The sequence below is a fragment of the Cupressus sempervirens genome, chromosome 1, assembly GCF_028749045.1.
Source record: "Cupressus sempervirens isolate cs-2001-9-10 chromosome 1, ASM2874904v1, whole genome shotgun sequence".
Lineage (NCBI taxonomy): Eukaryota > Viridiplantae > Streptophyta > Pinopsida > Cupressales > Cupressaceae > Cupressus > Cupressus sempervirens.
In genome coordinates, this window is record NC_143118.1 from 131,750,127 (window position 1) to 131,777,445 (window position 27,319).

The 27,319-nt window shown below is 33.5% G+C and overlaps 1 protein-coding gene across 1 annotated transcript in view; it reads left to right on the forward strand.

The window, feature by feature from the left end:
• The first annotated feature begins 11,255 nt into the window (after window positions 1-11,255).
• The window catches only part of LOC149576517 (uncharacterized), a 115,644-nt gene continuing 99,580 nt past the window's right edge, over window positions 11,256-27,319 (forward strand). Inside the window, exons 1-2 of the mRNA XM_089817600.1 lie at window positions 11,256-11,720; window positions 15,992-16,106. Of these exons, the coding sequence (XP_089673726.1) occupies window positions 11,481-11,720; window positions 15,992-16,106 (355 nt within the window). The 5' untranslated portion in view covers window positions 11,256-11,480. The remainder of the gene's footprint in view (window positions 11,721-15,991; window positions 16,107-27,319) is intronic.

The window sequence follows — 27,319 nt, forward strand, 5'->3', positions numbered from 1 at the left end:
ACAAAGGATGCAAGACCAATAAATCAACCACTAATTGTAGTATTTCAATCGTGGAGCTAGATGTGGTGAAAAAGTCTTAAAATTATATGTAATCTAAAATACATGACAATAAGGCAAAAGCCTACAACACAATGGTAAATTGCGAGCCTCTTATGTGGGAGGTCTTGGGTCCAGTCTACTCAAGCTTAATAAATAATAATAATTAATCACAACACATAATTATTAATTTTGGTTTCAACCTCTTATCGATAAAAAAATATACATGACAATTTTTTTAGTGTAGCAAAATATTTGATGCTTACAATTATAGATAGTTAGTAGTCCAAAGAATATTATTAGGAGGCTATCTATCATTCTAAAAAATTACTTATTAAATATTATATTAAATAATATTTTGCGACATTTTAAGGCGCTCTGCTACAATGATGAAAAAAATGAAGTATCAAGCTAAACTCAGTCGCTCTATTCCAAGATTCGCTTCTTTCAAGCAAAAGCCCTATCCGTAGCATCCCTTGGAGATCAAAAACAAATTTGCAGCACTTTCATAGAGAAATTTGAATCAAAAAGAAATTCTCAATTCAGACCAATATAAATTTGATTCGATTGAAAGGCAACAAACCAGGCAAAATTGGGAAATTCGTGATATTCAAACCCTAAAAAAAGAAGACGAATGGCAATCAGTACACAGGAGAAGAAAGAGATTCCAAATCAGGCAGGAACAAAACAAATTAAGAGAAAAAATTTAGAAGCAAAAATCCTTTTATCTTCAAACTAAATATGCGTCAGAATCGGAGGATATTCATAAAATCAAGCCAAAAAAATTTGCATCCAAAAGGAACAATCGGTAAAGCCACGATGGATTTTAGAAGTCAATACCATCCCTCTAGGGCAAGGCATGGGAAAATTCTCTAAAAAAATGAAGGCACCACTTAGGCATGCATTGGAAAAGAAACTGCAAATTATCAATCCCACTAAAGAGAAATTACTGTATATCCCGCCGCATTGGAAATCAAGTCAAACAAAACCCCAAGGAAGAACATTAGGAAAGTCTCAGCAAAATTTTCTAGTAGAAAGCACAAAATGGGATGAAGTAATCATCAGTAATATGTATAGTGAAAAAAGATTGGTGGATTGCAAGGATAAGGGCATCTACATGTATTGGAACGGTTCGTCAAGGAAAAGTTCCAGGCAGGTAGGTATGATATCTAAGATCTGGGGCAACAAGGTAAGTTCTCTTAACTCATTTGCAGATAAATTTTGGTTCATTCTATGTCAAAATGCACAGGACAAAAAGGAAATATTGGAAAATGATTTTCTATTTTATAGAGGGCACCATATTAAATTTCTAGACTGGAAACCAAACTTTAACAAAAATCACATTAAAAACATTGAAACTATCAAATGGATGGAAAGCATAGAAATCCTGGCATAATTAATGGAGGAAAATACTATTAAAAGAATTAGTAATTCGTTAGGTACTGTAATTGGAATTGAAGAAAATCGAAACAAAACCAATAAAATCAAGGTGCTGGTCAAAACCGATCAAAATAACTCAATCAACAAGAAGATCATCACAAACATATCCATATACAATTTAATCTTCAATGAATACTCGAGAGAAATATTAAAATTTTTAGATGCATACTTCACAAAATTTGGCATCAAAAATAATATCAAAGACCTAATTAACATTAAAAGGAGACCAGGCAAAAGAGAAGAAAGACAGGATAAGGATATTAACAAATCCCCAATACTAAAAGAAGCTCAGAAAGAAGAAATAAAAGAAAAATTTCCTGAGAAAAGGGATGCGAATTTCAGATCATAAATAGCAAATAATGAAAAGGAACTAGAAGGAACAAAGGAAATAGAAGAGAAGGAGAATATAAGCTACCAACATTCTCTTAGCAAATTTAAGCAATGTAAGGATTGCAAGTTGGAAAAAGAAGTCATCAAAGAAATGGATTTGAATATCTTCAAACTAAATAAGCTCCGGCATGAAACACTCCTAATTCAAAATGATTTAATTGATCAAAGTTTATTAGCAGAAGAAATTCATAAGGAACATAAAGGGAAATGGATACTAAACATAGAAACAAGGGAGACATCAGGAATTTGTGGAAATCAAAATAAGGAATAGAATCAGATGGTTGACATAAATCACATCTCGAATGATAAAACAAAACAAACAGAGCAAAGATTAGATAGAAGGAAAGAACAAGAAGCAGGAAAACTGCCAGGAAAGGCCCCCCATGGAGAAATAACAGAACAGGCGGTCATCATCCCACTAGTAGATTCAGCCCAATGGGGAAACATTACCATTAGGAAGAAAGGGAAAAAGAAGAGTTATAAGTTCTAGCAAACACCTAATGATGGGAAATATATGTTTGCTACAGAAATAGAGAATGCATAAACAACCATAAAAGAATCAGTACCAGCAAAACTAGCTCAAATCTGGGAGAGCGGGTTATTAGAGAGTCCAAACACACAAGATTGCTTTAAAAAGAATGAATTATTAGAGGACAAGGAACAACTAATCAACAAAAAGCTAATTAAAGAAATCATCATGGAGGACAGTCGGGAGGATGAGGTTTCAAATATTGCAGAAAAGGTATTAGAAGAAAAAAATCTTGAAAAAATTGGTATAGCTATGAATCAGGAAAGTATGAAGACACCAATTTGTGGAAAATTATAACAAAAACGTGGCTGAAAATCATTAAAGAACTCAGAGAGGCTGTAGGGCAAGTAAAGGATCAGACAAAAATAATGGATGTTCTTTACATTGGGAAGGGGAAGTTCCTTCCCAAGGAGCAATGAAAATCACAACCTGGAATGTTAGGGGCCTTAATGCTCCTAGCAAAAAATGCTTATTAAAGCATAATCTTACCTTATTTGATTCAGATATTACATTATTACAAGAAACTAAATTAAATAAAGAAGAAGGAATAAAGTTGAGCCAGAAATTAGGGAAATGGAAATCAGAATTTCAACAGGCACAAGGGGCCTCAGGAGGACTGGGTATAATATGGAATCCCAGATTAATAAATATCGAAATATTCTCATCACAAACAAATTGGATGGGAGCAAGAATTGTAAGTACAAAATCCAAGTTACAAATTGTTATAATCAATGTTTATGGACCGACACCTACAGAAGAGAAACTTGTAGTCTGGAATGCGATCAACACCTTCATCAACTCTTTTCCCCTAGAAATAGTCATAATAGGAGGAGACTTCAATGTAATATCAAGTAAGGACGAAAAACAGGGGGGTAGTAACCAAAAAAACAAAGTAATGAAAGATTTTAAAGATTGGATACATAAAGACTCTCTTATGGATATAAAAACAAAGAATGGTATATATACTTGGAATAACAGAAGAAAAGGATACTGTTATATAATAGAAAGATTGGACAGATTTCTTTTAAAAGGAGATCTTAGCACAAATAATTTGATCAATGCGAAAATTCTACCCATGGCTGGTTCAGACCATTTCCCAATGCAAATGGAAATCAAAGAGCAGTTTAAACCTAGCAGAAATCCCTTTAGATGTGAAAAATGTGGTTTATGGACAAAAAATTTATGAATCAGATTAGAGATTGGTGGCAGGAAGATCAGTTTGAGGGTTCAAAAATGTTTTGCCTAGTCTCCAAACTTAAAAATATAAAACAAAAAATCTTAACATGGAATAATCTACATTTCAAAAACATTTTTAAAGAGAAACTTGAACTAGAAGGAAAAATGAGTAAATTAAATGAAGAGATTCTAATAAAAGGTATGAATAACGAATCATATCAATTGGAAAAAGAATACCTCATTAAACATGAAGAAATTCTAGCTAAAGAAGAAATATTCTGGAGACAGAAATCCAGAGAAAAATGGCTCCTAGAAGGAGATCGGAACACAAAATTTTTTCATAACAGTACTATAAATAATAGAAACTATAAAACCATTTCTAAAATCAGGAATCCAGAGGGGAAGCAAACTGAGAATCTAGAAGAAATTGTTGAAATATTCACCAAATATTTCTATGATACCCTTAACAATTTTGAATCATTAGATAAAGTTGCTCAAGAAGAGTTGTTAAGACACATCCCTAAGTTGATATCCGAAGAAGATAAAAAATTTCTTAACAAGCCCTTCACCCTTCAAGAGGTGAAATCGGTACTGTTCAGCATGAAATCGAATAAATCTCCAGGTCCAGATGGCTTCCAAGCCTTCTTTTTTCAATAGTGTTGGGACATTCTAGGAGAAGAGTTGTGGAAAGCTTTAGAAGCTACACGAAAGGGAGGAGCAATTTTAATAGAAATCAATCATACATTCTTAACTCTCATTCCCAAAAAAAATGAAAGCATAGTGCCAGGGGATTTCAGACCTATCGCGTTATGTAACACCATATATAAAGTATTTTCAAAGATCCTTGCAAGTCGTCTCAAAAGCTTTCTTCCTAAACTCATTTCAGAAGAACAAACTGGATTTGTCCCTGGCAGATCCATATTAGATGGCATATCTATTATATAGGAAACTATCCATTCAACGATTAAAAATAAGGAACCTTGCATGTTGCTTAAACTAGATATCCAAAAAGCATATGATAAGGTAGATTGGAGATTCCTCTGTAAAACCTTAGAGGCCTTCGAGTTTTCTAAACAATGGATTAACATTGTTTACCAATGTATATCAACTCCTAAAATTTTGATTCTCATTGATGGAACCCCGGAAGGATTTTTTAATATCTCAAGGGGTATTAGACAAGGAGACCCAATATCCCGATTCCTGTTTATAATAATGGCAAAAGCATTTTTAAGGGCAATCAAGGCAGCACAAGAGGAAAGTAAAATCAAAGAGTGAAATTCATGAACAATGTTGATAACACAACCCATCAACAATTTGTTGATGACACTATACTTACTGGAACTAGCACTTTACAAGAGACAGAGCAAATATAAAACATCTTGGAAACATACACCAAAGCATCAGGGCAAATAATCAATGCTCAGAAATCAGAGATTTATTTTCTAAATACAAAGACAGAAGTTGAAAATCAAATTTGTCAGAAATTAGGCTTTAAAAAAGGAAACTTACCATTCAAATATCTAGGGATCTACCTTGACAAGAGTATGATTTCAAATCAGGGATGGGAACACATTCTCAAGAAAATTGATAACCATACTGAATCCTGGAAAGGAAGATGGTTAACTAAGGCAGGAAGGATAACAAAGATCAAAGCAGTCTTAGCAGCTACCTCATCCTATCAACTTTCATGTTCCCATTTGCCCAAAAATATCAACGCTAAATTGGAAAGTAAACTACGAAACTTCTTTTGGAAAGGATTAGAGGACAAGCAAAAATCAACCTTAATTAGCTGGAGTAAAATATGCAAACCAAAAGAATTTGGTGGATTAGGAATAAAAAACTTGGAATGGTAGAACGAAGCACTAGGAGCCAAACAAGTTTGGAGACTACCAAGAAAGGGATAGGAAATGGGTTAGAATAATTTTTAACAAATATCTTGACCCCTTAGATAAAACATCATTATTTAGAACCAAAGCCCCCCCCAAGGGTTCAACAGGATGGAATTTTACTATACATAATCGTAGTTTGATCTCCAAATACCTCACCTGGGATATTGGGAATGGAGAAGAAGCATTATTTTGGGAAGATTCATGGGATGGTTACCCCCCGCTGATAAGGGCAGAATTCTCTCAAGAAACAATATCTACCTTCAAAACTTTATGGGGAACTAAAGTGAAAGATTATTTAGAGGAAACTTACTCAGATATGGGAAAAAGTTGGGAATGGAAATAGTTATCAAATTGTGATATTAACCAAGAAGACAAGAAGAAATCAGAAAACATACTAAAAAACAGAACCATTATACTTAAGAACAAGGAAGACAAGTTAATATGGGCAGCCTCTAAAGATGGGATATACAAAGTTAAAGAAGGATACAAAATGATCACAAATTTGCAAAAATGGGAAATAAGTTTCCTTCCCTTGAACCTATGTTGGGACACAACTGGTCTCCCTAAAGCAGGCACATTTCTATGGGAAGCCTTGCAAAAGAGAATATTAACTACTGATAGAATTCGGAAAATGGGATTTGAAGGACCATCTAGATGTATTCTTTGTAGAGAGGATGAAGAAACTGCAGAACACCTCTTATATACATGCAAATTTTCTCAAGAATGTTGGCGGTGGCTTCAAAGTAAATTTAATTGGTCCTCCCCGTTAGCAGGAAGATGGGTAGATCACTTACTGGGGTGGCTTAAAGACAATCAAAAGAAAATTTATGGTAAGCTCTGGAATATATCTCCAGCCATTTTTCATTGGAAAATTTGGAAAGAACGTAATCGTTGAATTTTCCAAGATCAATGTCTATCAAAACAAGCCCTATTTACAAAGATAGAAGTAGCTATTTCGGAAGTAATGAACAGTGATCTCAGAAATAGACCTAGAGAAGAAGGAGCTTTCTCTGAATGGGACGCAAAAATAAAAAAATGATGGCCTTTATTAATCAATCCTCCCCTCTACTACAAAAAAAATAATGACTTAGCTAGACTTGAGTGTAAATGGGAACCTCCACCTCCAGGATGGACTAAGCTGAATTTCGATGGGGCTTCAAGAGGAAACCCTGGGAAAGCGGGAATTGGATGTATTATAAGGGACGAATCAAGCAATTGGATTATCAAAAGATCCAAGTCTCTAAACAAAGTATCAAATAATATCGCTGAACTGGAAGCAGTAGCAGAAGGTATCAACCTATGTATTAAACTTAAAATAAAAAAACTTATTATAGAAGGAGATTCCCAAATCATCATTAATGCTCTCAGGAAAGGAAGTACCCTAAACTGGGTGTTAAATTCCAAACTAGAAGCTATTAACAAAGCTCTTTTAACATTTGAAGAAATAAGATATGTTCGCATTTATAGAGAAGGTAACAAAGAGGTGGATATATTAGCCAACTTAGGTACAGATGGCTTTAATACATTAGAACTTAATCATAATGCTAAACCACTTTCGATAGCAATATAATCATTTTCCTTCAAGCTCCAACGAAGATAGTTATTCCACACGTTTTGGGGCAAAGTACCAAGATTGCAAAATCTCTCACCTAAGTATTTCCATCCTTTCTAAATGATGAATCAGCAAGGAAATATTTTATTCACTCGGATGTCATCGCCATTATGAGGTTTCCAGGAATTTCGATGACACCTATTTATTTAAGGAACATAGGTTACTTTCTCATTCACCTCAGTTTGCGTTTTAGTTTCTTTCAATTAACAGATAGCAATCTACTCTGAGTGTCATGGATACCAACATTAGTTTGTTTCATGCATTTGAAAAATGCACCATGGCCTTTTGTGGGCTGGTCACACAAGAGCGTTGGAATCGTCTGTTAAGGCCCATAGATGATACGAGTCATGTAGCAGTCAACCGTGTCTTAGGAGAAGGGGTTTTTAGCTATGAATACTCATGGAGGACTAATAGCGACATAGTTGGGCTCTGGGTAGGATGTCTGGCTAGAGCTGGGGTAGAAAAATGGGACATCATCAGGATTACCCATAATCTTTTCGAACCCTGTTGGTTAGTTGGGTTGGAAATCGCTGTTGCAAATATTGACGCTCAGCTTCGCATCCCTCTTCCTGAAGCCTACATGGAATTTGATGTAAACAACCCTGAAATAGGAAGAAGCCCTAGACGCCCTTGCATGGTAGTCAGAGACAATGTCAAATTTTTTAAAGAATGGCCGCGAATGGAGGCGAGTATCAACTTTCTTTTAAGATGGAGGGGAATTGTTGAAGATCATGAGAGGGATTGGTTAATGACTTACCTATGGATGTATGATGCCTATATCCATCCAGATGTGGACTTTAATAATCTGGAGAATGTGGAATTCTGCTTGCTAAACTATGACAAAACTAGTAGGGGAAGATCAACATTCGAGTTTTCGCTAGGTTCCACAGCCACCAACCTGCATGAAGCTACATAAATCATAATGGTTTTTAAGATAGAATAATATTAAGATGTTAATGGGTCACATGTCTAATACTCTAACCCAAATTTTGGATTTTAGCGAATTTTAGTTATGGATGTTAAGTAGATAACAGATCTAGCGGATATTCAGCCAAACTGTTAGCAGGGCATATTTTAAATTAATGTCCATATCAGACTTTTCGAAAAAATTTATGTTTCTGTACATATTAATCTATAGTAATGGAATGCCTTTTAGAAATAATTTGCTTCGATATCTGGATTGATTTGATCATGATATTTTGGATCCACCTTCCAATCTATGATTGTTTAAATTCAGTCTTTCATTTCCTGGTCTTTCATACATACATGAAGTTTGAGGCATAAAATTTCAAAGATTGGGCGCCTTACAACAATAATTTTCGGTCATTATGGCTTCCCCTCTGGATTCATGTGAAAATATCAGACCTAGCTTTAATAAATTATCAAATGTTAAAATCAATATAAATTTAACTTATGATTAGTTTAGATTATTTAATAAAAATCTAATCTCCAATCATAAATCATTTCAATCTTATATTAATTAACTAAAATTAGTAATTAATCTATTAAAAAACATAACCAATATGTATTATCTAAATTTAATTAATCTCCTGATAAGATTTATTTTTCAGTTAAAACTTAATATGGGCCTCCTGGTTGTACAATGAGAAATAATTATGTTGGTTTTGTTAACCTTTAACAAATTGATGTTTATGATGACTAAAGACATATTTTGTTAACATTTATACCAATTTGGAGCTTGGAGGGAAAGGCAGATTATAGATATGAATTTCATAATGAAGCTTTCACTGGGGTATGCCCCTTTTACTAATGTATAATATAGGACTGAAGTCCCGTGCAAGACTGGAGGTTTTCTTTACCCATTCTTTCTTACCAATGCCCGTCAGAACGGGGGATATATTTGTAAATTATAAATCTAAATTAATAAAAACAATTATGGCCATGGCCGTTTACCGATTTAAATAATTAAAAAAAAAAAAAAACCTTACTTATTAAATAATTAAACAATAGTAGAATTTTGTTAGAGAGAAAAAATTGTAAAAGTATCTATTAGTGTAATTAATTATTCACCTAATCGGACTTAAGCTTACTTGGGATAATGCATAGCATAGTAGTTTGTATTTGTGACATTAAGAAGCCACACATTTAGTTGCACAGTGTAGGTAAAATTCCACTTTAGGTGGTAATAATAATTATCACATTCTACTTTGTGTCCTCCATCTTTAGTGCACTTATCACTTTGTCATCCTCCATATTGTTGTACATGTTTGCATTGTGTTAGATAATCCACCTTTTGTGGACATGTGATTCCACCTTGTGTTGGTGATAAGTTATCTCTTGGTTACCATGTTTACTTATTGCCTTACTAATATGAGTAGATACATCTATATTAGACTTAATTGAATTCTATTATTGCATCATTGTTGAGAATATAGTTTTCTTGTGCCCATATTTGTCTTCTCTTGCTTTTGTGTCATTTATTAGCCTCCAAATATTGGAGTTTCTATATAAAAACTCTTTCAATATCATTACCTACAAGGGTACCCTCGATGAATATTGTAACTATTTTTTTTTCATTTTTATTTATCCTCTACCAAGGGTTATAGGTTAAACACTGTTTAAAAACAAAACAAATAAATCTATACATGATCCTTGGTATACATATCTATTTTGGAAAGACAATGTATATGAGTTACATAATATTCCCTCCATGTTTTTTCATAACACAAATAATTTTGAGATATTCAATTTCAACCTTGTATATATTTATTTAAACTACTTTTATGCCTTTAAATAAAAAATGAGATAATTGGTTGCCAAAAATATGCATGAATAATTTTTTCAATTATTTCTTCCAATTTTTAAATTTTTTTAATTAGTTTTCCTTAACTTTGCTTGTTTTCGCCCTAGTATTATTCACCGAATTACGAAGTGTACATCTTAATTAAAATAAAACATAAAACCTAATATGAACGAGTTTTGTTATCTAGAGCCATATGAAGTTGAATTCCTATAACTTTAGTTGGATTGCATGTAACTAAATATTTATAATTTCAACACAATTATCAATTAGGTATTTGATTTAGGACCATGTTATGAATGGGTTTTCTACTAATAAAGAGGTATCATATTTTATTGAATTTCCAAAATTAAGTGACAAGAAGATTAAAAATAAATAAAAAAACCAAAATCATGCTCTATATGATTTGAACCTATGCCATCAATTTGCAGAATCCTACTACCAAACTAAACTAAGAGTGCTTTTTCTTTGTTGAAAGAAAGTGAATCCATCACATCAATCCCTTAGATTGCTCACTCCCTTGTAATCCTCTATCTAACTATCCATCTTTATCTTTCCTTTTACATTTCTCCAACTCTCTCTATTTTCTCTCCCCATTCCTTTCTCCTCTTTCCATCTTGACCTCTATCTTCCTCTCTTTTCTTCTATTTCTAAACTTGTATCCCTCTATCTATTACTCTATATTTGTTCTCACCCCTCTCCCCCTCTTCTTAGACCTCTATTTTCATATCTTGTTACTTCTTTCTCTCCATATTCTTCGCCCCTCTCTCTCTACCCCTCCCTCTATATCACTTGTTATCCCCATCTCTATCTTTCACTCTCTTCCACTCTTATTATCTCACTCTCCATCTTTACTCATCTCCATCTCCATTTTTATCTCCCCTCCCCATGTTCTTCTCTCATCTCTCTCCATCTCCACATTACTCTTCATCTTTGTTCCATATCTCTCTTGTTCATTCCCCTTTCTCCAACTCTTCCTAATCCCATCTCTACCTCTCTTTCGATTTTTCCATCTCCCCCTATTGTATAAAAACAACAAATAGAAAATAAAACAAAAACAAAACAATAACAAAACAATAACAAAACACAAGATTATCATACCCTATTCATCTTTTCAATTCCACTATTCCAACCAAAAATAAATTAATAAAAAGACCAAAATGCTTCCTCATTGACCTTCTATACCTATTAGATGTGAGTCAATTGTTAACGTTGATTCACCTTAAACTTAAATAGTGTTTATCTCCTTCAACTATAACATCATTATTATAGTCTAAAAAGTATTCATACATGCTATTCATAAAAAAAAATCAATAACCCTAACACTTAACTGAACACTACTTTTAATACTAATTTTGAATGAACATGTGACATCTGTCTGTTTGAATTCATTTATATAAACATTTATGATTTGGCTCGCTTATAAATCACAATTCTAAAGTTTAGAGGAACGCAACTTTTCTCCAGAAGGGCGAAGCATAATTCATACCCAAGTCGCGGGTTGGAATCGATCGCCCTCCAAGCCCCGAGGGCCAAATGTACAGACACCCACTGGCAAAGTCAGATGCAGAGCAGAATTATAAGAAGAGGAATTGCATCAAGAGTTGAATACATGTAAGCTTAAACAATTGTGCGTTGATTGATCGCATGGATTTGAATTTGAATGCTTCTCCTTTGCCTGACGACGACGACGATGTGGAGTTTGTGGAGCATGAGCATTTTGAGCCAGAGCAAGAGCAAGAGCATGAGGCCGAGCAAGAACATGAGCATGAAGAAGAAGTTGTCGAAGCCGGAAGCGGTGGTCGTTATCGTGGGCAAGAACGAGAAGAAGTTTACGAGGCAGAGGAAGAAGAACGCGTTGAGTCAGGCGTAGAAACTCTCAGACGGGTAACTTTTTAAAATGTTGTGTAGGGTTTTGAAAGCTAAAATGCAACGCTAAACATTTGTGTGGGGTTTGGTAGCATATACTGATGATGCGGATTATGATGGTTTACATGGGGTTTGCAACAAATTCTAGTATTAAAATTAAATAATACGTTCGAAGTAGTTTGAAAATATAATATTGGGTTTCAGAAAGCTGGAATGAAACCCTAGGAGGCTTTAAAAACTTCTTGTCATATTGTGATTTCACAATTTTAACCTAGCTTCATTATTGCCACGTGTTGCAAGAATAATGATAAGCAGTTTACGAAAGTTTCCTATTGGTGAGAAATTTATAATTGCTCATCTAAGATTTCGCAAGGCCTGTATAAAATCCCAAGCGGTTTTAAAAATTAAAGTGTTAGACAATGTGATTCAAGGATTTTAACCGAGTTGCATTTTTGACTATTTTTCCGAGATTTTCTTGGTCTAAGGGATGTGAAAGAAGCTTGGCTGAATGGTTTTTTGTAAATTGTTCTTAATTGCTTTGTTGCGTCGTTGCTGTTAGCGTTGCTTGAATTTAGTTGATAAGTTGTGAATTTCAATCGTGAGATAAAATTAAAAGTTGGACACACGATTTTAGCGAAATTTTATAGTAGTACTTATAAATTGTTCGTTCTGAATAGAGTTGGTAGTGTGGACTTTGGGTGTTTTGTTTGGGCCTATTTTTATGGACATATTATAGGGTGACGTACTCTTAGTCTTTTTGATTTCCCATTTCGTGTTGAATTTAGAAGTAAGGACAATTGGTTTGACCATGATGTCAATGGCGTGATATTAACAGATATATTTTTTTTAGATCAAGTAGCTGTGGTCTCTATTAGGTCCTATGAACATGGAGAATTTGACTCCTGAAGGCTGAAACAGCCACATTTTTTAATATATATTATGCTAACACAACCGAAACAGCTGGATAAGTAATATAGATACGTGTAAGCAGAGCATACGCATGGCTAAACAAAGGATGATACTGCAGTTCCTTTGCATTTCCACCAATAACTTGAACAATAGAATCTTGGAAGCCACACTGCTTCACTATGTAGCCCTTCCAGAGAGAGGCCTAGGCTGGCAATTCCTGTAATAATGTACTCCTAATGCCAGGTTGATGCAAAGTTCCTCTACATTCATTACATAGTAGAATACAATCATAAATCCTACTTGTAGATCATCTAGCCTTTGAATCACAGCTTTGTTAGGAGGGTTTTTCTGGATTCCTTTCTCTGGACTATTCTATTAACAACCTCTAAATGTAAAATGCAGGGGACCAATTGAATGATAAACTCTTCATCTTTCAGAAAAATACAATTAATTTATTCTGCATTGAAGGCAGTCAGTCTTGAGCAAATCCTTTCTCTTGTCAATGAATTTCAACCATCGAAACATCAAAGAAAGATAAAGCAATGAACAACAGAAAAATTAACACCAAATTTTTACATGGAGAACGCGATGTGGGAAAACCACAATGAGACTATATAAATCATTGAATACAATACTGCTTTAGGCTCAAGGCCAAGGTAATTCACTGCTCCTAATTTGACTTGTTGGCTAACACACACAATCTCAGGGCAAGATAAAAGGGACTTGTAAGCTGAGATGCACAATTTGAGCAAGATACAAAAAGGACTTGTTATCAGCAGATTCGCCATGAGAACACGTCTCACGTAGAGACATGCTTCTACGTGAAACATGTTCATGTAGAGACATGTCTCCTAGACATCTTATATGAATGGAGACCGATATTGGTATCTTGGAAGTACAGAAAGCTCAGCAACATTGCATTATAACAGTTCAACGTTGAATCATCGTCATATCTCAGCAACATCATACTAACTCAACTCAATTTTGTTGTTCAGGAAATTAATACTTTCATTATATATCTCAGATTGATATCAATATTAAGATTATAGCAGATCGATATCAGTTCATATCAAATTGATATTGATATTGATATACATCAAGTGTTGTGATTAACAAAGGATATCGAACAAAGTATTAACATATACATCTGCAGAACAGTGACTAAAATTAAAATTCCTATAGCATTTAGATCTGATCAAACTATAACAGATAATTGTAGTGAATTTAATATAAGTTATTTACTGTAGAATTACAATCTGTTACTATGGACTGTAATGAGTAGGATTTCATTCAAGGGCTCATTGCTGTACCTTTCAGCGACCTTACAGAGCTGAACATTGCAACTGGTAAACAGTTCCATGGGATTTGTCTTGGGGAATTTTCCAATAGCACGAATGAAGATATAGAGCATTTATGTGAAATGTAAAAGATTTAGACGCAAATAAAGGTACATTGTTTCATAATTTTTCCAGTTTTCCTGAATCAATTGCTAGCCTAAAAATCTATAAAGGCAGTGACAATCAAACTCATTATTCAAATTTAATATGATGAAACAATGTTTTGGTAAAATAAACAAAAATTTTCTTTATTTGATATGAAAAAATCTTAACCAATTGATGCCAGTGACATACAATTATAAATTGGAGCGGGTCAATAAGCAGAGTGCTAGGGCGTACATCAAAGGAAGGTCATTGGAAGCACGGATTTAACAAATAAACCCCAAAGAGAAAGTTTTCATTGTTAATTTCAGCAAGGTTGCACGGGGATAGATGGGGGTACTTGGGTACTTAGAGAGATGGGTACGGGTACAGCTATTTTCAAAATAGGGTATGCGGGTACTTGGGCACATAACACTTTTTTTTAAAAATATAATTCAATATTTATAGAAAATCTGAAATTATGAGTCATGACAATGGTTTTTCAATACAAGAACAGTGATAAACTTTGCCAATGTAATTTATTAATTTCAGTTTCAGATTTGCAATATGTATGTTATAATAATATATGATAACAGAGAAGACAGACTTTAAACATGAACAAGAAGATCATAAATCATAGAACAATTACATATTGCAAATGATAAACTTCTGACTTGAACAGTGATAAAGTTTACTGTTAATCAGTATTGTATCAAAGTTTCAAACTAATTAAGTATTAAATTAAGCTTGATAAACAACAAGCTGATAAACAAAAACCCAAAACTAAATCAGAAATCTTAGTCATGGTCCTTAGCTATGATGCTCTACGCAGGGTACCCGGTACTTGGGGTATGTGTACCCAGTACTTGGGTACGCGTCCTAGGGGCGTGGGTACGTGTGCCCGTGCAACCTAGTTAATTTGCCTTTGCCTGTCAGATTGGTTTAGCATTCAAAGTAGTCATAACTGTATGATAGCCATTCAGTACAAGTTAAGTTTTTCAATTTGAAAGTGTGGGCACAATTTCTTTGTTGTTCTACCTGGACATAGTTAGAGGAAAAATAATTCCTGGCACATTTAAAAGTTCTTTATAAAAAAACCAGTAATTCTAGTGGAAGGAAAAAGGATGAAGATGGTGTTTCGCTTTAGCTATTATGAACTGTTCATAAAAATAATAAAAATAACTTATTATGCTAAAATTAGCAACACAAGGGTTTTAGTTAGGACATAGTTCTATATAATTGGCCATTTGTCTTTGCCATATATTTTATGACTCATTTATTTTGTTACAAATGGTAAAGATAAAATTTAAAGTTTTAATACATTCATGGATGATTTACGTATCTGTTTAGTTGTCTTCTCTGTCTCTCAATAATCCACCTATAGGATGATAGTTAAGAATCTGTTAGTGACAATTTATTTGAATATTAAATAAACTTTTATATCATAGGATATGGACAAGTTATGCAATCATTGTTATAACATAAATAGTAATTTTTTCAGATAAAATAAAATAAAGAAATCAGTACATATATATAAATTGATGCTTCCCTTGAACAAACTAATGGATTCACACGTTTAGAAATTCATTTGTCTATATGCTTTTGTAAGAAGTTGTTTAATTTGCCAACAGTGAATGATGATATCGCATTTTTTGATATTAAAGACACAAAGCTTAGTTTATTGCAAGGTTATATTCAATAATTAAAATAGTTTAGTATAGCTTAAGCATCACTTAGTGATTTTTAATTCTAGAAATAAACAAAAACATAATATTTTAATGGCAGTGGACTAGTTGCGATTCAGCATTATTAGTTTGATCTATAGCTTCATGTACATGCTAATATAGTAGTATAGATATTTATACATGTTCCTTTGCATGTCTTTTTTGAAAATATTTCCTAGTTTTTAAATTTTTTATTCTAATGAAGTTATACATGTTAAGAATGGATTTGTGGTCATAGGAACGTGAAGAGAGGAAGCAGCGCATGAAAAGAGAGCGTCGTGATGAGGACCGAGAAAGGTTTCCAAAATTGATGAAAGTTGTTGAGAGTAGACCAAATGAAAGATTGCCCGAAGGTATATTTCTCTCTGTGTTATTGATTATAACTTTTTTATTAGAATAAGTGAGTTATAAATTATTTATTATAAAATGATCATTGCACAGGAATCTGGCTGACCCACAAATTTCTAACATCTACCTTTATCATTTTCCATTTTTTTTCTTTGATTGAAGAACCAGAGTGGATTATTCACAAACAACAATGATGTTTGAAGCCTCTTTTGTTTTAATTTCAGCATTTTTTTACCTCCCTTTACCTTTTTGAGTAATGACCGAGGCCACCTCATCCATCGCGAAACAAATATCTATCTCTTGTGTTAAGCATTACACTTAAGTAATGTAAATGTTGGTATAATCTCCTCTTCAAGCGATGGTGTTACTTTGGATACTATAACTTCTTCATTTATTCTGGTCATGGAATCATCTTCTTATTTATGTTCAATTTTATTAGCAGATCATAAAAAGTGCAGTTTTAAATCAATTCAACCGAAGTACTCAGCATATACGGTGGGAAAACTTCAAACTAGAAAGTGAAAAACCCAGCAATAATCCCTTTTTATTATCAAGATGATTAATTACAATATAGTCAATTGTATGTCCATTTAAAAAATCCGGTCTGCAACTATAAACTGTTCTTCTTATATGTCGATCAATATATATTTATGATCTTCTTATAACTGTCGCTTTACACATATATACTACTGTAAGTATCCTCCTCCTATATGTGTTGATGTCTGCGGTATATGTTCTGCTGTATGTATATTGTCTTCAATAATAGTACCTTATCCTCTGCAATATTATAGAAATGGCGATCTCAAGTATATTCCCCACAATTTATAATATATGATGTGATCTGAATGTATTGTGTGTCTTGCCTGCGTCTGCACTGATCTGTATAAATCTCTGACAGCGATAATATTTGTAGCCAACTTGTGATTCTTATTCAATGTATCTGTGCCCCTCCGGACCAAACCTCTTCCTCCCGCCCCCGAAAGGCTTGCTTGTGTTGGTAACGGAAGTACTTAACGTTTGCTAAAGTGCCCGCGCTTCTCTACCTACCCGAGCCAACCTTTTCCGCAGAGGCATGCTGGTGACTGCTGAATCTACTAAAGCAACTGAGGAGGGAGTTGGGAGGAGCAGTTATAGCCACGTCCAACAGTTTGAGAGTCTTGTTTGTCTGTGTTCGATGATGGTGAAGACAATATCATTGTTTGTCTTGTACTTGCACAATGGAATGGATTTCATCCATTTGTTTTGTCTCTTAGTCTCGTGCCCTTTTGTTAATTATATTAGCAGTTTGTTTGTTTGTGCTAAGATTATAGCTATAGTTGGATTGATTTAATCTAAAGATACAACATATATATATATATATATATATATATTATATATAATACATTTGTTATATTGTGATTTATATTGTTAATATATATTAACTAATAATGATTAATCATAGAGACATGTCTCATGAAGAGACATGTCTCCTATTCTTATATTTATAAGAGATTGGGATCTACATTTGAAAAATATCTATAACAATGGCAATATAAATACATTTGCAGAAACCGATCCATGTTTTCTAACATGGTATCAGAGCCAAGATGCAAGTGTAAGATACGAAATAAAAGATAAAATGAGTAATGGAGTTTCCTTATGAACCCCTTATTGGAGTTTGTAGTTGTTAGAGTATTTGCATAATTGTGATTGCATCAGTATTATGGTCGAGATAGTTTCTATGTACTCCTTGTTGTGTTATCATTTCCATTTCTTAGACTCCAAAGACTAACGTTAAATCACTTAGTAATAAGTAAAAATAATATATTGCGGCATTCATCAGAAAATGCAGGGTCATCAAATTGGATGGAAGGAAATATAAAAGCCAATGACCAAAGTTTTCATGCCTGCGAACAGGAAGGGTAGCACCGCAAAACTATATTATATAAGTCAAAAACATTATCATTGATGTGGAAGGATTGGCATCATTAGAGAAGATGAATAATGGTAAATCATAAGTATGAAGGAGAGTTGGCTAGGTTGATGAAATCTGAAGCTACGAAGACCCATTGTCTTGATCAGCGAAACCAAAGATCAACCCTTCTGATTGCACACAATATTTGTGACTGCAAATGACTCCAAGTTTTCGAGATATTGTACAGAAGTTAACAAGAATGTCAATGATGCAGAATAAGAGTGCAAATGTTCATAGGAAGATTCCTCCAAAGTTCAAGGACACCGACTGTCAAATGTCTGCGTCTTCATTGCAATGTGGATATTATGGTTTGACTACTTCTTATTGATCCTTGATTTGTTCGTGCACAGACAGACTTGCATATACTGTCAATCATCTTCATGGACCAGAGATTTTGTATGGCTGAATTTTCATGATAGTATTGATCGTTCAGGTGACTTTGTCTACTTCTGTCCCCTAATACAATGTGGTAGAAAATTGCTGGAGAAGAGATTTGAATTGGGCAAAAGACAGAATGAAACTTGCAGACTGCAGTATGGGGTTTGGGAGTGCAACCAAATGAGGAGAGTTCTCTACAATCACAAGTACATATGGCAACCCTATTGATCGCCTGCTTGGGACTTTCAGATATGGAAATACACACGATGGTCCTCTATGGATAGTTTCACCATTAATATGGAGATAAAATTTTGAGATGCCCCTCTTGGCTAATGCAATCCTAAATACAATATTAATGAGTAATGAATTGCGGTGTGTGCATCACTATTCCACATGTTGATTTTGTGATGATGATATAACCACAAATAAGAATTGCTATGATGAATGATGCTAAGTATCCAAGAGGGTTTGTAAATCTTGCACAAATGTTGCTATTGATATCCAAGATGTTGCTGAGCAGAAGTCAACAGTGATGGAGTAAAAGCAAACATGCGTTTGGGTCCTCAGCTCCTATTCTAATTACATTGATTAAGTAAGCATTATTATACAATTGTATGGAATAGTCCTATAGCTCTTATTCATCACTATTGTGGGATCAAAAGTCAAATAACATCGTCTGTTGTTTAAGAGTATTATCTGATCAATCTTCCCGAGTTCAGTGGTGCCACTAGTAATCAAAGTGAGATATGTCATTAAGAAGACACAATCAGCATGAGAGAGTTTGCATTTGTCTTATTAGAGAATCCAAAGAAAGTACAAATCACCAATAACATGGGAATGTATTGAATACTTTGATGTTTAAAACATAGATAAATATGGAGAAGCAAATTGGAAGAGCATCACATTAATAGAGGATTGTTTTCCACCAAGCATAAGGTTCTAGCTACTATTAAGGTACGAATGTTCCACTATTACTAAGGAAGGTAAGAACGTAGGAGAACATTCTAATTTATTTATTTATGAATGTTTTATTTAAGGAAGATTATTTATAAGGAAGGCATGAATGTTTGTTTTTGTGAATGATATCTATTTATATGCAAAGTAAATGAATAATCATGATGTACTAAGGAATGATGACATTTTAATTCAAAATGAGATTGAATAAATTGGTGGTTGTGAGATCTATTATTAGAGTATGATAAATAACAGATTAAGTATTTTGTTATCTTATTTCCATTATTGAAAATACAAAATAAAGAGTTGTGTTGCTATCATTTATGCTATTGTTAGTAATAAGCATGAGTTAAATTACTAACATTCTAATTAATGTTAACATTTTTATTTTATTTCTTTATACGAGCTATATACCTTTATCTTGTCCTTCGAGAATGTTCTTTCAAGAAAAGCTAGATTGAGAGGGAGCCTAACATGTTATTAGAGGCAGCCTTGAAAGAGAAGGAGAAGACTGAGGATGCTATTTAGTTAACCTTCAATGAATTCGATCTTATTGATTAAGAGGGAGCAAACCATGTTGTGATAGAGTCACTAATGATATAAATTTGGAATACATAGATTTCAAGCTGTGCGTAATATAGGTTTAATCAAAGGATCAAACAAATACCTTTGCATGAACAAAGGAAATTTGAGTTGTTGTGAGACGTTAATGAAGTTTTTAAGAATTCATTTGAACCATCTACGAGTCTCTCTTTGATGAATGAAACCGACATATGAGTTGTAGATTCATATGTGTGGCACAGTCATACTCAATCAAGATATTGGCATATTATGGACGAGTTTGAGAAAATGGAAGGACATGTTCACTTCTATTGTTAAACTAAATGAATGTTTGGACCTTCAATGGATGAAAAGAGCAAGTTGGAACTTAGAAAAGAGTTGTCATATTTGATACAAAATTGCTCAACAATATAAGAATGAGTGGAAATTTCACATTATGGGGGGAATAATAGTCAATGTTCCATTCCCACTTGAACCTACTCTAGAAGGGAGATGTTCCATTCTCAAATAATCTAACAAGACAATTTTGAATCTTCATGTGTAGACAAGTTTTCTTATTTTTTACATTTATCTCTCTCTTATTTGTAATTCTATACATACTATAAAGATTATTTGCCTTGATCTTTTCCTTTATTTCTGAGGATGTTCTTACAGGAAAAAGAATGTTGGTACTTTACACATGCTACCAGATATTGTGCATACTCAATCTAATGATAGTAACTCCAAAGACCCTAATGATCAAGATGTGTGAAATGAGGCTCTTGAAGCAAACATCTTCAATGATTGAGATTATGAGATTCTTCTACATTAAGAGGGACTATGGCACTTCTTCGAAGGCAACGCAGGAGCTTAGAAGATTGATACTTAGAGGGAGTTTAGAAATACATGTGTGACTGCACAATTTTGATGGGCCTACTCTTGAGTACGTCATGAGGAAGTATTGACTTATCACTAGAAAATCAAAAGATTGATATCAGATTCAGAGTAAGTTCGACAGACATCCTTGGGTGAAGAGAGCTTTTGAGGAAGTAACTAGAGGACTTGACTTCCCAGAATTGATGTTCAGAGGGATAATTTTGAGGTGCAATCCTTTGTAAATTATATCTTCTCTATGAGGAGAAGTTTTAAGTAAAATTTATTGTATTGTATTCTTCTCTATGAGATAGAATTGAGGTGAAAGCCTTTGTACCACCCTTTGACTTGGTTCATGGTCGTTGTACCACCCTTTGACCTAGTTCACAGTGGTTACTGTTTGACATATGATACATAATGAAAGTTGATGATTTTTCATTGACATATATAAATAAAAGGTAACCATTGTAAGGTGATGATCTTATAAATGGTAGACCTGTTATCATGATAGACTTCATTAAGTTGTCCCAGAGTGCTGGAAGTCATGATAATGAACAGAAGGTAACTATTGTAAGGTGACGACTTTATCAATAGTTGATCTATCTTCTAACACCAAAATGTGTTGGAGCAAGTGTTATCATGGTTCTTTAGACCGGATTTTCCCCGACACCTTGATAACCAACTTATCATGGTTCTTCGGGCTGGATTTTGCTGGACACTTTGATAATCAACTCATCATGGTTCTTTGAGCCGAATTTTGCCGGACACCATGAAAATCAATTTGTTATGGTTCTTCGGTTGGATCTTGCCGAACACCATAACTTTAATCTATCTTAGACCACACTTAAGGTGGTGTTCAAATCTTGTATTATAATTGCTTTAATTCTCTCTTTGTTAAAGAGATAGTGTTGAGAAATTTTGCCTCTTAGTGAATTGAAGCAAATTCCATATGTAATATATGTTAATATATATATGTGTGTGTGCGTTGATGGATTTATGTTGATATCCGTAAATATGCCATTCGAGGAATATCGCATTGAGATGATATATTTCCATATGCTTGAGAGCATATTGTGTTCCATAACAAATCCTCCCTAGCTAAGAGGGAGTGTTAAGATTATAGCTATAGTCGGATTGATTTAATCTTAAGATACAATGTTGATATATATATATATATATATAATATTATAATTATACTACATATATAATATTATAAATATATATTATATAATATTTTTATATAAATATATATTATATTATATATTTAATATATTATAAATATATTATATAATACATATGTTATATTGTGATTTATATTGTTAATATATATTAACTAATAATGATTAATCATAGAGACATGTCTATTCCTACTCTTATATTTATAAGATATTGGGATCTGCATTTGAAAAACATCTATAACAATGGCAATACAATTACATTTGTAGAAACCAATCCATGTTTTCAACAGTGTGCAAATATAAGACCAATTAGTATTTATCGGTTTATTAATTTGATTATCCAATGGAATGTATAGCCGATATTGTAGTAATCAATTCTTTATTTTACAATGTTTATCAATAAGAATATATATTTAATCATCCCCTTGATGCTATTCTTTCAACAATTTAGGGATAGGCCAAAGAGGGTTTAAAGATGAAGGATGGTAGAAGTATCAACATTTTCTTTGTGCAATGTTTCGATGAATATTTTGATCCTCATTAGCTATAGAATCTTTCGGGCAGTTTCTTTGGAAATGCTCATGCATGCAACAAAAAATGCATTTCGAAGGTGTGCATACGAGAGGAGGTCATATTTGAAAGTCAGACTTGTTACTAACTTGGCTGATCCAATGTTTTTGAAAAGCTCGTAACTTAATAAATTGATTGAACAAAAAATTAGACATTAATTTGTAAAAGTATTTTTCAAAAACACACACATGTATTAAGTTCTTTCATATATAGGTAAAATTAGACTTCAATACACATCATAGACAAATAACTAGTTCAATACATCATTTTTTAATATAAATAAACTTGTAAATCATAGCTTTGTTCTCTAAAACTAGAAAAGTCCACTCTTGCCATTTGGTTGCTTTTGTTATCCAATTTTCCATCCCATCAACACTAAACGCTATATCCATATCCACGACCACCAAATCTAAATACATATCAGTGACATTGAGGGCAAGAGCATGACGTGTCTTTTACTTTATTTTCTATGCACACAACCAAAATTTGTGTTGCACAAAGACAAGATTATTGTATTCATCTTGAATCAACCTATCATCCTTTATTGCGGGAATCATTTAAAAAACCCTTTTAAGTGCACTCAAAAGCTGTACATCACTAGGACAAAGTGCAGATGACAAGATTTTGAAGATTAGGTCTTGTTGCCCCAAAATTATGCCATCATAAATCTTTTGATTTTTATCTGCACTTTAGTTTTTGTTTGAATGATACTGATGGAAAAAAACAATTTTCTCAAGCCCACTTATAAATTTGTAACTCATCATGTATGATGCCTTGGTTCTCTACAAGAAGCAACCTCCCAATGCACGTGTTGAGGTCTCCGAGTAAAGCTCAGAGTTCTATTAAATAACATCATTGTTGGTTTTCATGATAAAAAATAAGATAAATAGCAAGCAAAAATAAGAAACTCAAGACAACAATTTATCTAGAAAAAAACCTCCAACTTTAAGGTGAAAAGTCAAGCCACAAAAAGTCTCTTTACATATAAAGAATTAGAAGTCTGAAATGCAATGCACTATTAGAATATTGTAATTTTTCTTTAATGGTCACCTTAATTGGTTTATTAGGTAGTTTCTATTTCTATCTTTAGTTCACGATTGTTTCTTTTAGAAACATCATTTTTGTAAATTCAACCTCCTTTGTTTAATACAGTTATAAAACATCTATTTACCATAACATGATATTAGAGAAGGTTGATGGGGATTTCATAAAATTTGGTGAGTTTTTAAAGAAAATTTCAAGTCTTTTTTGATATTGATTTGTTTTCTAGAAATTTGTTTTTTGATTTTTTGAAATAAAAATCGGCGGAGGTGAAATTTTGTGGTTCGTCTTTGAAGATTTTTGTTGAAAATCGCTAGCGTAGTTGAGGGCTTTAATTGTGTGATTTCTTGGTTTGGGAAGAGTGTGATTTTCAAAGGTTGCATGTATTTGCATGTGCATTTTGTTACTTGCATCTACTATTTTACCATCATCTCTTAATTTTTTTGATGGGTTTTCGTCTATGTCCCTTAATTTGTTTTTTTTTTGGACTTTGTAATTCGTGAAGTTCCGTGGGATTGTGAATTTATAATTTTTTCCTTGAAAAGTATCTATTGGGTTTTGCCTATTTTCCTAAAAAAAAAAGCTTTGTATTGTCTAGCTTTGATCAATTTTCCACCTCAAGCAAATCTTTTCTTTTTTCAGTCTATTTTTGGGCATCATTCTCATCTGCAAAGTTTGGAGGGTTTGCCGATTTCTTCACAAAATTGTGCGAGCTGCTCTCCAAGGAAGAGCAGCTTCATTATCCAACATTGGGTTGGATGTTTTGTGATGATTCTTGTTAGATGCTTTTGCTTACTTTGGGAAGATTTTTCTGATTAAGTTTTCATAATTTTTTCTCTTAAATTTTTTTTGATGGGTTTTCATCATTTTTCCTTCAATTTTTTTGGCTTTGTAATTTGCAAAGTTGCATGGGATTGTGGGTTTATAAAATTTTCTTCAAAAATGATCTATATTGGGCTTTGCCTTTTTTCGTCAGAAATGAAGCTTTGTATTGTCTGGTTTTCATCAAATTTCAACTCAAAAATCGTGTCCATTTTATAGATTTTCTCCTAAAAAATCTTGGCTTTTTGCAGTCTATTTTTTGGGCATCATGCTCATCTGCAAAGTTTGGAGGGTTTGCTGATTTTTTTCCCAAAATTGTGCAATCTGCTCTCTAGAGAAGAGCAACTTCATTATCCAACTTTAGGTTGAATGATTTGTGATGATTTCCGGTTAGATTTTTTTGCTTATTCCGGGAGGGTTATTGGCAAACTCAGCTCGGTAACTGAGTCAGCGGCATGCTCTTGTCTCTTTTTGTAGAGCATTCTGAATATTCATTTTTTTGGATGACTTCTTGGTCATTAATGTTTTGTAGAGCAAGGGGGGGTCTCAGCAGCAGCAAAATGCTTTTAACCAAAAGACAACAGTTAGACAATGACCATTAAGGGAGGGTATTAGAATATTATAATGTTTTTCTAATGGTCATCTTACTTAGTCTTTAGCTTATTAGGTAGTTTCTATTTCTGTTTTTAGTTCATGATTGTTTCTTTCAAAAACATCGTCTTTGTAAATTTATTAAGGGATTTTTCATCTCCTCTGTTTAATACAACTATAACAACATCGATTTACCATAACATGCACACACTGAAGCAAAAAATTGAAATCTCCTCTAAATCTGAATACACTGAACAGTGAATATGAAGAAAACTGCAATCAAGAAAAGTGTTCTTTGATCTTCACACTTATAACTCTGCAAATAGTTAATGCTGTAGAGTATCATTACTGCAAAGAGCATCACTAGGCTGTAACCTCAGAACTGAAAACATCTATCAAACTGTTAATACCTTCTAAGAAAAAGCCCGACCCCTATAAAGTACCAACGCTTCATTGTTAGTCTCTGTGTCAAATGAACCAACTGCTGTTACATAATAAGACGACCCTTAAATATCTGGAACGGTCTGACTATTCAATCCCTCCATCGAATGGGAATGTGAAACTCCCTATCTATTCAATGCCTCAAGCCAACTAACCATAAGAGAGAATGATCGCTGCAATAAGAGATGTCTATCTTGGACAGATTGGGAGAAAGATATCTGTTGAAGCTATATCTCCAATACTCCTTAGCTCAGGAGATATCTTTCCAAATATCCATGTCCTGTAATCTCACAACACGACACCCACAACGGCTACATCCATTTGTTGAAAAGTTTTTTATCACAGAATCACTCAACATGATAACATCATGAAATCACTCTATCATGGCTACTCCCATGTGTGTACAAGAAACATGTACATAGGCTCACATCCGTAGTCACTCAACATGATGTGATGAAATATCTCAACATAATGTCAACCGTGGCTACTACTATGTGTGGAAAGAAGCATCTACACAAATGCCCATCATGAAACACTCAATGTGATGTACTCATAAGATCTCTCAACATGATGCCCACCATGGCAATTTTCATGTGTGGAAAAGCAACATCTTGAGGGCTTTCACCTCATATTTCTCTCTTACAGATAAAAATGCATTACAAGTATTTTCAACTCATATTTCTCTCTCACAGAGAATATACACTACAAGGGATATCACCTTATATTTTTCTCTCAGACAAATATATATTTTAGCACATAGTAAGAGCAACTAACGTTGAAACTCCCTCTCAGCAGAGACTCCTCAGTAAGGGCAGCATCATCACAACTTTGGTCATTGCCCTCGAATTTTCCGGTATCCTCTCTATTATACATTTTTGAAAGGGCCTTGAAGAAGCCCTCCTCCATATATATTGAACAAATTCTTTTTAGGAGTTAGAATTTACAAATAAAATTAAAATTTTAAAAACATATTAAAAATCAGAAATTCATAATTTAAACTTTTAAAAACATTAACATAAATTAGACTCACCTCCTCATCAACAGAGGGAGGCACTCGCTAGGCCTTGGTGCATAGTATTTAGGACTGACTGCATAGGCTGCCATATGAATTGGAGTGTTCATAGTGTTCCACCTTTTCATCACAATGGGCTTAAGATGCTTCTCATAGAACTCCAAAGTAGGTTCCTTGTTTTGAATAGCTTGCTTGACCTTGGCCAAGCATGCTATCAAAGGTCTCAAAAATCTCTCAAAGGCTAGGAGAGTCAGTATCAACATATCTAATGACCTGCACAATAGGGTCAATGAAGAATGCAAATGCATCAGCAATGAAAACAAATTACAAGTAAGAAACATCATAATTATTTAAAAATTAGCAAATGTTAAAATCAGAAATAGTTTTATTAAATCAACAATAGCAATTATTTTAGTTTCTTACCTCATTGTGGTTCACCAAATTTTTATCCAACATTCTTTGTTTCACACTTCTTCCATCTCGGATGTTTGATTCATGCCATCAATTCCACTTTGCATTGACCGCCATGGATTGTAAGGCTTCTTGAACCTCAAGCACCCTCCTTAACAAAATGAAGTAGCTAGCATATATAGTCTCCATGAGTTGAGGAATTATTTCTTCTAAAATGTCCTAAATAATGCAAGAGATCTGTGATAATTGTAAATAAACATTTGCACATCTCTAGCCTTGGACACCATATCCTTTATCCAATCAATTTTCCAAATGCCCTTCAAGGTGTTATTCAATGCATGTACACAACACGAGGTTCAAAAAATATGTCTATAGGTGCCATCTACTATCAACTCAGCTGATTTACACACTTGGACTGAATTAGCGATTACTTGCACAACATTTGAATGCCCT